The 13,989-nt window shown below is 37.9% G+C and overlaps 1 protein-coding gene across 6 annotated transcripts in view; it reads right to left on the reverse strand.

Moving 5' to 3' along the window:
• KCNAB1 (potassium voltage-gated channel subfamily A regulatory beta subunit 1) overlaps window positions 1-13,989 on the reverse strand; it is a gene marked incomplete at both ends in the record, with an annotated part of 412,699 nt that overhangs the window by 50,480 nt on the left and 348,230 nt on the right. For 4 of the 6 annotated variants that reach the window (XM_079704946.1, XM_079704947.1, XM_079704948.1 and 1 more), the window contains one exon: window positions 7,547-7,633. The exons of the other annotated variants lie outside the window; for them this stretch is intronic. In XM_079704946.1, coding sequence (XP_079561072.1) covers window positions 7,547-7,633 — 87 coding nt within the window. The remainder of the gene's footprint in view (window positions 1-7,546; window positions 7,634-13,989) is intronic. 6 annotated transcript variants of the gene reach the window in all.

Genomic DNA, 13,989 nt, shown 5'->3' on the forward strand with positions numbered 1-13,989 from the left:
GGAAGGGTGATGATGTTCACAATGATATTCACAATGCATCCTTACGCCTATGACATGAAACACAAAACATTCAAGATACAATAAATAGGGCTTCCCTGGTGGCGCAGTGGTTAAGAATCTGCCTGCCAATGCAGGGGACACGGGTTCGAGCCCTGGTCCAGGAAGATCCCACATGCCACGGAGCAACTAAGCCCATGCTGTACAACTACTGAGCCTGCGCTCTAGAGCCCGCGAGCCACAACTACTGAGCCCGCGTGCCACAACTACTGAAGCCTGTGCGCCTAGAGCCCGCGCTCTGCAACAAGAAAAGCCACCGTGGTGAGATGCCTGCTCACTGCAATGAAGAGTAGCCCCCGCTCGCTGCAACTAGAGAAAGCCCGCATGCAGCAACGAAGACCCAACGCAGCCAAAAATAAAATAAATAAATTTAAAGAAAAAAGATACACTAAATATACATGAACCATATGAGGACTCAAAGTCTTTTTTTTTGTATAATTTTTATTGTCAAGTGTGGTCTTAAATTAGTCACCCACTGGTGACCCCATTTTGGCTTCAAAAATCCTCTATGCAAGAAATGCAAAGAGTCCATATCTGCACATCAGACTAACTGGTGAACTACAGTTAATGGCTAGGTGGATTTGTCCCTGAGTCTTTCCAATAGAGTAAGTGTGCTATTGACCCAGGCACCTTCTGTCTGCTGGTGCAGATATTCAAAAAATATCAATTGAATGAATGAGTGAATCTTATTATTGAGTTTTTTTCTAGATACACTTTTGAAAATATAATCACAGGCTTAAGATCACCTTTTGACTAAATAGATTAACCCTGGAAAATCTATAATTACATAATTTTAAAGGGCATGGAGAATTTCAGAACAAAATTTCAAGGAGAAAAATGTGAGCTAGAAGAAAATTCCATTGCCAACTGTGTACCTTGATTCTACATGGCCTCACCACAGACCCTGGCTAACCCTGCAGCTTGGCCACCTTCATTTGATTTTCATCACATAATTTTAGGGTCTTAGTCGTCTCCTATGCTTAACTTTGAGAGAGACCCAGAGAGAAGGGAGTTTTATGTGTATGTGTGTTGTGCGGGGCGTTCTAGAAATGAGGCTTCTGTTTCTTCCCCTGCTGTGAGTGAGGTGCTGTACCCACACTGCTAACTACTTCAGAAGCCACTTTATATGTTACCTCCATTTTCAGGGGAGGAGACTGAGCCTCAGTGAAGATAGAAACTTGCCCTAGGCATATAGTCTAATAGGTAGCAAAGCCAGGATTTAAGGCTGTGTCTATCTGATGCCCTCCCAGTCCATTTTATAGAAATATTGTCCTAATGAGAAGGAGGCCCACGATGACAGAAACATGAGATTTTTCTAAAAAACCACACCAGAGACTGAAAGAACACAAAGTGAACTCAACCATCCCCCCACGTTATTTCTTACAATGAATGAAATTAATTTCTTTTTTAACAGCATGACTTGGTGTTTTGTAACGGATAAAATATCAGCTGAATACGTCTAAAGTAGCAGTGAAATGTTTGGTGAATTCACAGTTAAAATGGAAATAAAACTGATTTAGTAATGTTGGAACACAATTTTTTTTTTTTTTTGCCATGGGCTTGGTAGGGTTTGGCTCATCCTCTTAAATATGAAAATCACTTTCTCCAAATTAATTTCTTGAAAACTCAGCTGTCCTAGCCTTTCAAGCCAGGAGGTTAGATTGATCTGATGAACACCAGAGGCCCTCAGAGCATCCTGGCCAGGGTCATAAATGAAATGGGTTAGATAATTTTAATATTTGATATAGTAATCCTCAGGGGCAACTGAACTGCAAAAGAATCATGCCTCCATTCATTTCTGCTCATTTAGATATCAGCCAGATTTCTGGAGAGAGATCTGGCATCTGGATGCTGCTGTTAAGGCAGATGAGGAGAAACAGGATGTAAAAGTGTCCTGGTGCCTTTTGCCAGCAACCTATCCTTCTTAATATCACCCTAAAATATGCTGAACCAGATCAGGTACCAGAATGTTCATAGATGTTAGGAAACCAAAATAGGTTTTCAAGTAGAGAAGGTGATGGTGGATCTATTTAACTTTAGAGCTTCATTCATTCAATCAAACAACTTGTTCACTCATCCATCTAATCATCCATCTATCCATCCATCCATCCACACAATAAATACTTATTGAGCCCCCAGTATGTGTCTGGTGCTCTGCTAGACTTGAACTAGAGTTTATAGATCTATGTGATCAAATAGTAGCCACTAGCCACATGTGGTTATTGAGCACTTGAAATGTGGCTGGCCCAAATTAAGATGTGCTATAAGTGTGAAATACATAACAGATTTCAAAGACTAGTATGAAAAAAAGTAATGTAAAATATCTCCTCAGTAATTTTTATACTGATTGCATGTTGAAATGATAATTTTTTATATATTGGCTTAAATTAAAATATATTTTTACAATTAATCTCACCTGTTTCTTTTTACTTTTTAAATGTAAGTAATAGAAAATTGAAAATACATATGTGGCTTTCAAAATATTTCTATGGAACAGACTGTTATAGCCTATGTGCAGAAGATTTCTTCCTATTATGTTTTTTTGGAGGGGACAGATTGAGGATGTCTTTCAGGGAAGACAATAAAATACAAAGGCAGAAGGGATGATCCATGGTGGTTAGACAATATTTCTAGGCTTGGGGGTCATTACATTTTTGTTCTGAAAACTTTACTTTGGATGCTAAATATCCAGGTCCAGTGTTCTGGAATTGAGAAAGTGTAGAAAATTTGGGATCCTGTAATGTTTGCCACTCTCTGGTATTTCCTGAGCTGTCATTGGATGTCCTAGATTCCTGAATATCTGCAGATTCCTGCTGGCATATGTGGACAGTAAAAAGATGGCTTAGAAGGAAGGAAATTCTTTTGGAATAGGTTGTTTGACATGATGATGTTATGGGAATTAAGTGAAGCTAACTTTGATCTTGTCTCTCTTATTTGAAATAAGACATCTGGGTTGTTTTATGTCTACATTGACCTACTAGCAGGAAAAAAATAAATAATTTTAACTGTAATTAGATTGAGAATAATATCTAATGACTCAGGGAGTTTGCGAGATTAACTAGTTTTGGCAAAAAATTCTAAATAAATAAAAGAGGACTCAATTCCAAATTTTTTTAAATTAAAATTTAATTAAAGTGTAATTTAATTTTAAAATCATCATATTCTCAGATCAATGAATTTACTGGCCTTTCTTCTTTCCTTTTTTAAAAAGCTACATAAACTAAAATGGGTCCCCTCTTTTTTCTACTATTCACAAGTGGTACATGATTTATAGCCTCCTTTCATGTCCACAATCATGCTCAGTTATTTCTTCTCTGGATCAATGAGAAGAATATGGATGGAGAAGTTAGCCTAGCACTTGTGAATGACAGAAAACCACACCAAAAACTCCTAGTGCAGGTCCTCAGACACACAAATGCTGTGTCTATCCATGTCCAACATGATTCATGTTGGAATGAACTTTCTCTTGACTAATGAGCTTAAGAGAAGATTTTGAAATATACTTTGGGGATTTATGGAAGTGAGAGACTTAAGAATGTGAGTATCATGGAGCTCAAGGAACTGTCAGTGACTCTACTGGGAAGAACACAGAAGTATAAGAAAGAAGAAATGGGACATCGGACTGATTTTTTCTGGAATTGGAAAACATGCCATCAACGCCAGATATTATAGCAGAGACAGATGGCATGGCAGGTGCTGTGAAAGGAAAATGACTTAATACTAGGTGAACCAGAAAAAATAAACAAGAAGGACAGAGGAAAAAGTATACAAGTTCCCCTCTGTTGTCAGGAACATCTTCCCATAGCTGTAAAATGTCTAATTGCATTCCACAGGGTTGTAGATTACAAAGGCAGTCTCACCCCCTTCTCCACTGGTTGCACTTTGGGAATTTACGGCCATTCTTTTGAAAGGACTCACTTTTTGTATAGTGGCTTTCTAAGCAAGGAGGGAAGGCAACAACTAATTTGATACATGATGCCAATATTATGAAGATGCTACTGCTAATCTCTTTCTGGCTCAATTTGTTGTCATGTGATATGTAGAAACTGGATGAAACTCACGTTGGTTTATTCTAGAAGTGTTCCCAATTAACATCCTTTCATGGTGTGAATCAAGAGGATGGGGTTGGCATTTTAATAAATTTAAATCAAAGTTGTTTAAAATGAGTCTTAGAAAGCTGGGCTAAGTTCTCTCATTAGTTCCCCAGGGTTTAATATAGGTGCCTTGGCAAAATCATAAGTTAGGGTGTGTTGTGGGTCCATGGAATTGACGGGAATGGTTGAAACCAATAAAGGTTATCTACAAATGCTAAGGGTGTACTGTGAGGCACACATACAAAGAACAGTGCCAACATATGTAGATTTAATATAGGAAAATTCAGCAATATGCACTTGGCAACCACTGTTCCATCGCTTATATTAGACAGAAATGGATGCAGTTGAGCCTAAAATTGCCAATGTGAGTTGCTAAAGTAAGAAAAGTATGTGAATGATATTAAGGCCGTTACCAAAAAAAAAAAAAGGTGTCTGGGAAAGTATCTAGTGACGGTTTTGTCACTATATTTGGAGAAGAAATTGAGTAATTAAAGGCTATAGAGTAACACTGACAAACAAGTCATTACTATAGGGTTTTCAAGGGTAATTTTGATTATATGTAACATTTACTTTTCTATTGTTTTTAGAAACCCTAATAGCCTCCCTAAGGTAGACCCCATTGTACAGGTACAACTCTCACTCACATACCCACATATATGATTCACAAAATCATTGCAAAAATGAAACTTAATAACAACATGGAATCCAGACATAGCTTACACACCTTTTTTTTTTTTTTTTTTTTCATTTGTAGAAGAGAAAATGTACACAAGGCTACCTGGAAATCCCTGTCTTTTTCTTATTTTTTTTCTTATTTCCTATTTCTTCTTCTCTCTGTTGCCCAGATCAGTCCTTTCCTCTGTTACAGTAAGGAAGGAAAGACTAAATGTAGAGAATGAGTTTCTAGAGACTAATACCAAACTGGCCCTCCCATCTGGCTCACCTTGGAACAAATAAGTATATTGTTTGAGGATACACATTTTCTGCAAAGCTAGGGAGACATCACAGGGAAACTATTTCAATCTGGAATAAGTCCTACATGGGGACTTGCCTGTAGTGTGAACCTGCTAAGTCATCCCAGAGGAATAAGCCTCGGAGTCTTATTTGCCAGCCAGGAGTGGATCTCCCTTTGCTGGGGGTGGGAGAGAGCAGGCTACATTCCAGCATAAGGAGGTTGGTTGCTGCAGAGCTTTGAAATGCCATGTTTCTTGACCTTATCAACAAGTACAAATCTCTATTTGACACCCTTCATTAGACTTCTGAACTTGGACAATGACTCATGATAAAACAGCTTCCTGGGCTTCCCTGGTGGCGCAGTGGTTGGGAGTCCGCCTGCCGATGCAGGGGACACGGGTTCGTGCCCCGGTCCGGGAAGATCCCACATGCCACGGAGCGGCTGGGCCCGTGAGCCATGGCTGCTGAGCCTGCGTGTCTGGAGCCTGTGCTCCGCAACGGGAGAGGCCACAACAGTGAGAGGCCCGCGTACCACAAAAAACTCCCCCAAAACCCCAAAAAAACCAGCTTCCTATTCTGCTTTGTGGTATTTTTTATAAGAAACTCAGAGAAAATGTAAATATTCTCTGATTCCAGTGGAGACTGGTTAATGCTGCAGTTATACATTCTATCAGGTAGCAATCTGGTTTTTGTTTTCTATGTTTTGAAGCTCCCTTCTGATAAATGTCAACACATAATTAGTCTTTATATAAGAGATACCATTATCTTATCAGTATCACATAGTTTGGCTCCTAACTGAGAATTTTCTCCTTCTGTAGGTATATAATGCAAATTATAATGTTTTCTGTTTTAGAGACTTCTATATTATATCCCTCAGATTAAAGATAGTGGTAGAATGGGGAAAATGAGCCAAAAAAAAAAAAAGATGCTGAAAAATCCCAGATGTTCTTCTTTCCTGTACATAGCATAATTGCAAAGGACATTTTTCCAAAGAGGAAAACAGTCACTAGGCACTTAAAATGGGAAGCAATTTCAGTTTTTCACAGCCGCCACTGAATGGCATTTTACTTGACAATTGTGCTCACGCGATAGCTTCAGTGATCTGTTTTAATGTGGCATTGAGAATAGTGTGACATCATATTATCCTTGCAATAAGCACTTCTTACACTAATAAAATGTTTATGGTTTGCTTTATAAAACACCTATTCTTTGCTTTGAGAAAAATATGCATTTTCTGTCATTTCCATGGATAATTTCTTATTATGAATTTCCAACACTGATATTGCTTTATAATAAACTCCTAATTTACTCAAATCAAAAAAAGCAGAAAACTCTAGGAGAAAATTAGATATATAAATATATATTTTAACCATTTCTCTGTGGTTGAGAAAGACATAAATAGCAAGGAAAATAGGTTCCACAACTTTTATTTTCAGAAATGCAGCCTACAGAAATATTTATATATACTGCAATCATTTATAACTTCCATAACTTCTATAGCCCTCTAGCAAGAACAAACCTTTACAGAACCTGATTTATCACAAGATCCTGAACTACCTTTTGAATCATCAAAACTAAATTTACCTTAGTGTAATTTTATGTCAAGTATTCTAATTCTTTAAAAATTTGTAAAATCCATGTCATATAGTAAACCTCAAATAACCAAAACATTACTTTTTTCCTTCTTTTTCCCAAATATCTTCATTCTCATTCACCTCAGGTATATGATAATCCATATGATTATAAATCTCAATTAACTAGAACCTTCTTTTAAAATTTTCCTCCTAAACTATCTTCAATCATCCTAGGTAGTTTCCGTAAATAAATACAGATTGAAGAAAATCTGGTTTTAGGAACATTCTGAAAGCTTCCACAGGGAGATACTTAAATTGTCTTTAAACAGTTGTTAACACAATGGGGATAAAATAATGCAGCTCCTTGAGAATCAAAAACCAGATTGCAACGAAGAGTCACATTTTCAAGTAGTCGCTCCTGTAAAGCCTCTGCTCGTGGTAGCACTCAGCACTTATCACCACAGATTGGAGACTAATCTGACCTAGAGTCATTATAAAGTAAGAAGACCCTCAGAGAGCTCACTCCAAAATAATGATGGCTGGGTTATAAACTCCCCTTCCAATTACGTTTATTGTTTTAGTTGATAAAATCACAGAAGTGAAACGAACCTGGAGAAAGTGAGCACTGTAATGGTAGGAGCCACACTCCCAGTGCCTGCAACTGCTTAAAAATTAATGAAGATGCAAGATGCGGAGCACTGACTTTGTGGGTAAATATTGAGGCTGAAAGACATCAACTGGAAAGGTTTTTATTTTTCACGTTCAGTCAAATCAGTCTGAATATATTTCATTTCCTACTGTGAGTGGAATAAGTCGTCAAGCTAGAATCAATAACTCTAGCGTCTTTTATTAAATTTCTTCACTCACCTTCCATGGGGGTGTTACTGTCTGGTCGATTTGCGAAGACTACATCCACGTACTCAAGCTGCAGCCTCTGGAGGGAGCCCTTCAGTCCTGGGAACAGAAGCAGGAAAACCTCAAAAAATCTAAATATGAGCACTATTAGAAATAGTTGAAGCTTGGTTTCCTTCAAGAATTTACTTTAAAAAAGAAAAAGCATTGGATTAGTTTCAAAAAAGACATTGAATACTGTGATGTGTTCATTGGCCCCTAGAACCTTTTAAAAATATATCAAGGGCTGACGTTGTCCCCAACAAAGAAAAGCCTTAGAACTTTCTCAATGGTATTAGTGCTCCACCGGAAATCCACACTTGGTAATGACTTTTCACGGTGGCTCCTGTGTGGCTGTGTCTACAAGCAAAGTTTAGAATAAAAAGCAGCCTGAGTTTAACTTCTTTCTTCTTGAAAAATGCAAGTTAATGTCATGTTTTGAATTATTTAATGGGCTTATAATGGGATGGAGATATATTTATTGCATATCAAAAACATTAAAATGGTGTAAGTCATAAATAAGTGACTGATAACCCCATCTTAATGTACACATGGGTTTTAATAGGAATAAAAGGGTTGGCAAATGAAGGCTTTGCTCAACATTTTACTAATTAAAACAAAAGTTCAAAGAACCTTAAATATAGTTGAGCCCTACCGTTTCTATTATTCCCCATTCTTTTGAGAAGAAACAAAAACACTAGAAGCCCTAAAGATTTAAGGGGTAATATAAAGGAGAGAGTGAGAGCTTAAAAAAAAAAAATCTGGAGCCAATAATCTATGTCTCAACCCTAACCACTGAGTCACATTCCTATGATTATGCAGAAAAAAAATATTTAATTTCAGTACAATTAGTACTTCCCTGAGACAGAACATATTGTATATAGTATTATGCAACCAAAAGGATGACAGTGTTCAATAATTATTTTATCTCATTTCTATGAGGCACACAGCATTTCCTTATCAGCCTATTTAATTCCACAGGAAGACTGAGGGTTTTTCTCTTTTTATTATAGGCATAAAACTAATTGCATGTTAAATGAGGCTCTTATAAATTTAAATTTGGCTCATTTAAATTTGATTTTTCGAACTGGCTTATCAGCCAGCCACAATTACTTGTCTGACGGGAAGATGGAGTGCTTGAATACAGTTCCGGAAATATTTTTTCATTAATTGAGAAAGGATTGTCTGTGATGGTAGCTTGTTAAAAGAAGCACTGATGAAGAGATTAGGGCAGACAGGTGTTGTAAGGTCTAATGCCTGTTCTTAAAAAACCAGTGACTTTCAGGCTCGGGGTATTACCAGCTATCTCAATGGGCATCTTGAAATTAAATTCAGCTTAAAAAGCACTATGATATGAGCCACCTTTGGAAGCAGCTGTGTATATGGAGGAGGTAAGGAGAGGAAAAGATAATTAAGCAAACAATAATAGGGTATCCCAAGGTCTGAAGGGTTGGAAATCTGTACTCTAGCATGTGATCCCACTTGGGTTATTTGACCTTTTTGTGTGTGACTCAGTTCTCTAACCTGTAGTGGAGATAACAATACTTACAACCTTCAGAATTGCTGCTCCAGACAGCAAATAAAATCAGTTGGCAAGCACTTGGTAAGTGCAACAGTCTGTAGAAGTGCGGTAGTTATAACAGTGGCGCTCACATCTGGAAAGACTCAGGATGAATGGTGCCAAAGACTAGATGCCAAAGATTTTCACTGGACCTCCTGGTTTTAAAGAGAGACATTTAGTGACAGTTCTGGCCCATGCCTGGCACTGGAAACAAAGTGTCCTCCTTTCTGATGATGGCGCTCTCCCTCTGTGCTCTTCTGAACAGCTCAGTGTGGGCTGAGAGAAATTAGAAGGAGCTATGACTAACTCTGACCTGTTGGAATGCAGTGTGATCAGTCACAACATAAGTCCTTTCCTCTTCCATGCCATAAGCAAGCACTGAGTTCCAATTTGATCTGAAACTGTGCTGGGCTCTGGGGGCTTAAAGATGCATGAACATGGTATTTTTCTCCAGGAAGCAAACAGTACATACTGAGAACATCTATTGGCATAGGTTCATAGTTCAAGGTAATAGTATGCACCCATAAATAATGACATGGACTTGATAGAATCACAGTCTCATTGTATTCAGTCATTCCTCATCTCTCGATTCTTTCTCTGGAAAGCCTTTTTTCTTGATATTTAGGCAAAGATTCAAGAGTATTCATGTGAGAATATAAGAAATGATGTGTTGCATCCTGTCAGTGATCCACCAGGTCTCTACTCTGACTCTGAAGTGGAGTAAAAGGAGGTTGTGCACCTAAGAGACACTGTCTGCTCACTTTGAAAATCTCAATCACATAAAGTCTTGTAATCCATGGCATGAATTTTGGATTTTACTCTATGTGAGATGGAAAGACGTTTGTGAGGGGCTGGGAGGTAAAGAAATGGAGTTAAGTTGGGGAAACGATGCTATCAGATTTGTGTTCTGAACTGATCACTTGGCCTGCTGACAATGACCTTCAGGGGCAAGAGTGACAGCAGGGAGGGGAGACCAGTGAGGAGGTCACTGTAGTAGACAACGCTTGGACAAAGTTGATGAGAAGTGTTCAAATTCGGGACAAGTTGTATAGGTGGAAATAAGAGGACTCTTGGTGTGCTGAATATAGAGTGTGGAGGTAGAGGTATCAAGGAGGACTCTTAGACTTTTGGCCTGAGAAGTTAAGTGACTGTTAGTAAATGAGAAAGTCACGGGAGAAGCAGATTGGTGGTGGTGGTGGGAGCCATGATGGGTCTGAGCAGCACATCAGTCAACCCCACGGAGCTCTTGACAGCTGGATGGACCAGTCTGGCATTCAGAGGAGAGGTCTTCATGCAGGTGGGGCACAGGCCTTGGGATCCAGGGTACTAAAGCGCACTGGCTTCAATGACTTTGCCAGTCTCTTAGCCTCTTTGGACCTTAGTAGACTTATCTGTCCACAGACAAATGGAGCTGGATGGTCTTTCTGTTTTGATCTTTCATGTGACTACAAAACAAATCAGGTAGTCCTGGCTTTTTGTATTTGGATGCTTTAATCTTGTAACAACATAAACACATGCTAACAAGTGTCTCCCTGAGAGCTATTTAGGGTTTATCTCCAATAAACAAATAGTCATATTCTACCTCTACTTAGCAAATGTTTGTTGAGCATTGGCTTGGGGCCAAGTATTGTTTTTAAGTTTAAGTAGATGTGCAAAAATGCATTAACCTTGGCTCCAGAGGGGCATCCGAATGGCTAATCATGACCTAAGGAGGTAAGTGATCCCGTGCAGTGAATGCACTTGCTGAAGGCACTTTTGACATTAGTCTGTCCCTTGGCGCTAACCCAGTGTCTGTGGGAGTGAAGACAGGAGAAGCAGGAGAAACGTTCCCTGCTCTTGAGGAGATGTCTAGATGTTAACTGGCAAGTCCTCAAAAGTGCACAGGAGAATAAATTATGTAAAGAAAATAGCTTTCAAGTGACTATAGTAAAAAGAAATCTAAGTTAATCTCTCTTTTAGGTTCTGAAGTGTAACAGAAACTCTATTGTTCATAAGGTAAAAATTGATTCAATTTAAGCCTATTTCATAGGCGTCTAAAGGAATATGTTCATTCCAGATGTTAAGCAGTTTGGCAGGGTTAGAGGTGGAACATGTGTTCATTGTTGCAGATTTAACTCTGTAGAAACAAGGCCACAAGTAGTTTGGAAATTCTGCAACGTTCTCTTCAAATATGCTGTGTCATCATCTTCTACCCCTATGGCATATTTGTTTTCCGATCAGGCTAGAAAAAAAATGTTGCCTTAAATAATGTACACTGCTTCCCAATATAATTTTCCAGTTTCTTCTCAGCAGACCTCTCAGTCATGATTTGAGACATGCTTCTTTTTACAAAGACTGCCCTGCGTTAGAATAATATAACTGGCTACACCTCCCATTATGAAACATGATTGTTTTGGGTGGGTGAGTTCAGTTTATCATGAATGTGGTGCACTGGGAAGGAATCCTGTGGTGAATCCATTTGTTAAGAAATTTATTCTTTAATTGAAAAATCATCAATTGTCTCTTTTTAAAAAGTTCAGATAGGAGGGTTTAATATTTGCCATTCATTAAAAAGTTTCAAGCGGAGCTTTCTCAGATTATTTTCCTCTCCTCCTCCTAAAACAAGGACAGTGGGTTTGTGTATTGGGCACATAACAAAACTGTCGTTTACCTGAAAGGCAAATACAGACTTAAACACAGCTTTTGCCTATAAAAACAATTTACTTAAGCTTACAATTTGACTTACCAAACTATTTCCATTCTTTCATGTTAGATACTAAAGAGCTTTGATCTGCTAAATTTTAACACTGGCACAAATTTGGGTTTAATGAATGTTTGTGGAATGGCTGAATGGATAAATAGACTTTCAGAGCCTGAGAGGATCTTGTGATTCCCAAATGAATATAATAAACCTATTAGTGGAATTTCTACTCCCTCCTTATGAATCTAAGGAGAATGTTGTTTCTAGCTGGATCTAAGTCAAGGACTTTGGGCTCGCTGAAAAGGTCTTTCATATGACTTTTTTCAAAATTGCATTATGCCCAAATCAGGCTAATTTTACACTCTAAAAACTAACTCAGGTGGCCAAGGTCACCCAGCACACAAGTGGCCTGAACTCTACATGAATTGGACTTCTGTCTCATTCTTTAACAGTGCTTCTCAAGTTTAATGTGCATATGAAACTCCAATGTTGAATAAGCTCATCCTCACCACAGGCCAAGTACCAATCCAATGAAACCTGAGGATAATGATCTGTAAACTTTTTCAAAATTTATTCTGGGTCTAGAAATCTCATGTCCCTTCTTTTTTTCTGTAAAATATGCTCAATTCCCTAATTTCAGCCTGCCTAGAAATATCCTTTGAGCTGACTCTCTTGCAGTCATAAGTATTTTTGTCTTTGGCTGAAACTATAAACTGCAAAATACCACCAACAGTAACAACATAATAATTGATCCCAATTCTTCTTCAACCTCAAATGTTTGAAATTTTGTGTTAGCTTGAATCTGGGTCAATTTGAATTTCAGCTGAACTGCTTTATCCATCCTGAGAGATTAGTTCCCAAGAGGATTTCTGACTTATTTAAAAGGGGAGAGAATTTTATTTCTATTGAGTTGTATGTGGCTTGAAGAAAACTGACTTAAAAAGGAGAGTTCTGAAATTATGAATACACACTGGTAAATATTAAAGCAATAGAGATTCAGTGAAAAGCACAGTAGCACAACTTCTCCATTCTTTTTCTCATCAATTTTTCTATTTCTATGTTGATAGCTAGTGTAAATCAATTTCTGAATCTCTTTTTGAATCAATTACATCAAAAAGAAAAGAAAAGAAAAACAGGAACTTTCTAGGCAGCACACTCCTGCCATGTTTGTTCAGCTTGGTACACAAGCCAAAGACTTGGATTTTTTCTGTTTGACAAACTTTGTGGTAGATGACACAAGTCATGGGGCAAATGCTAGAGCAGGAATGGTAACAGTTTGGGGAGGCAGGCTGGGTTTCACTGTACAATGTCAAATTGGATACTATGACCTGAGGAAGGATTTTGTTTGGGTAAGGAATTTGCAAGCTTTCTCAAGAGCTAGAATGTGGTCATTCATTGTGGCAGCCTCAGAATATTACTTACTTAGTGTCCTTATCCATAGGAAGAAGACTGGTAGTTACACTATTAAGAACGATGATGATGGTGATGATGACAAAAATAACATTTATTAAGTGCTTATTATATGACAGACACTGTGCTCAATGTGAACAATCTAAGTTCAATCCCTGAATAGTAGCCTTGCGAGGTAGGATATTGATAGCCCATCTCAGAGTCCAGGAGATCAGGATGAGTGAGGTTAAGTAACTTGCACAAAGTCCCCCAGCTCATAAATGACAAGAGTTGGAACGTGAACCAATGTTTTTCTGATTTCAAAGCCCAGATACCTACAACTATACTAAAAACCAGTTAGTGATTAATACATACATTTTTGTATTTATAAGTAAGTGTGTACAGGTAGATAGATAAGTCAGTGAAACTACAGGGAAAAGTAGGGAAGGCTATGCACTGTATTGTCAAACTGTGGAATGAGATGAGGTGACCAAAGGGAGGAATTTACTTCTTCAACTACATTTATTTTCAAAGTAGTGGGATTAGAGTACATCTTATGTTTTGGGTGACTCTGGTATTTCATAAATGAAATTAGTTTTAAAATGGAGAATCATTTGTCTCAATGATTAATTATGAATCTAAAGTTATAAAAATCTTGAATTTTTATGGAATTGTTCAGGAACTAGTGTAAAGATGTTAGAAACATATGGCGGCCCCTTTTAACATTTTTCCTTTATTGCAAAATGTAGAAGCATAAAATTTTTGTAATATATAGACAAGCAAGAAATA

This window comes from Hyperoodon ampullatus, assembly GCF_949752795.1.
Source record: "Hyperoodon ampullatus genome assembly, chromosome: 5".
NCBI lineage: Eukaryota > Metazoa > Chordata > Mammalia > Artiodactyla > Ziphiidae > Hyperoodon > Hyperoodon ampullatus.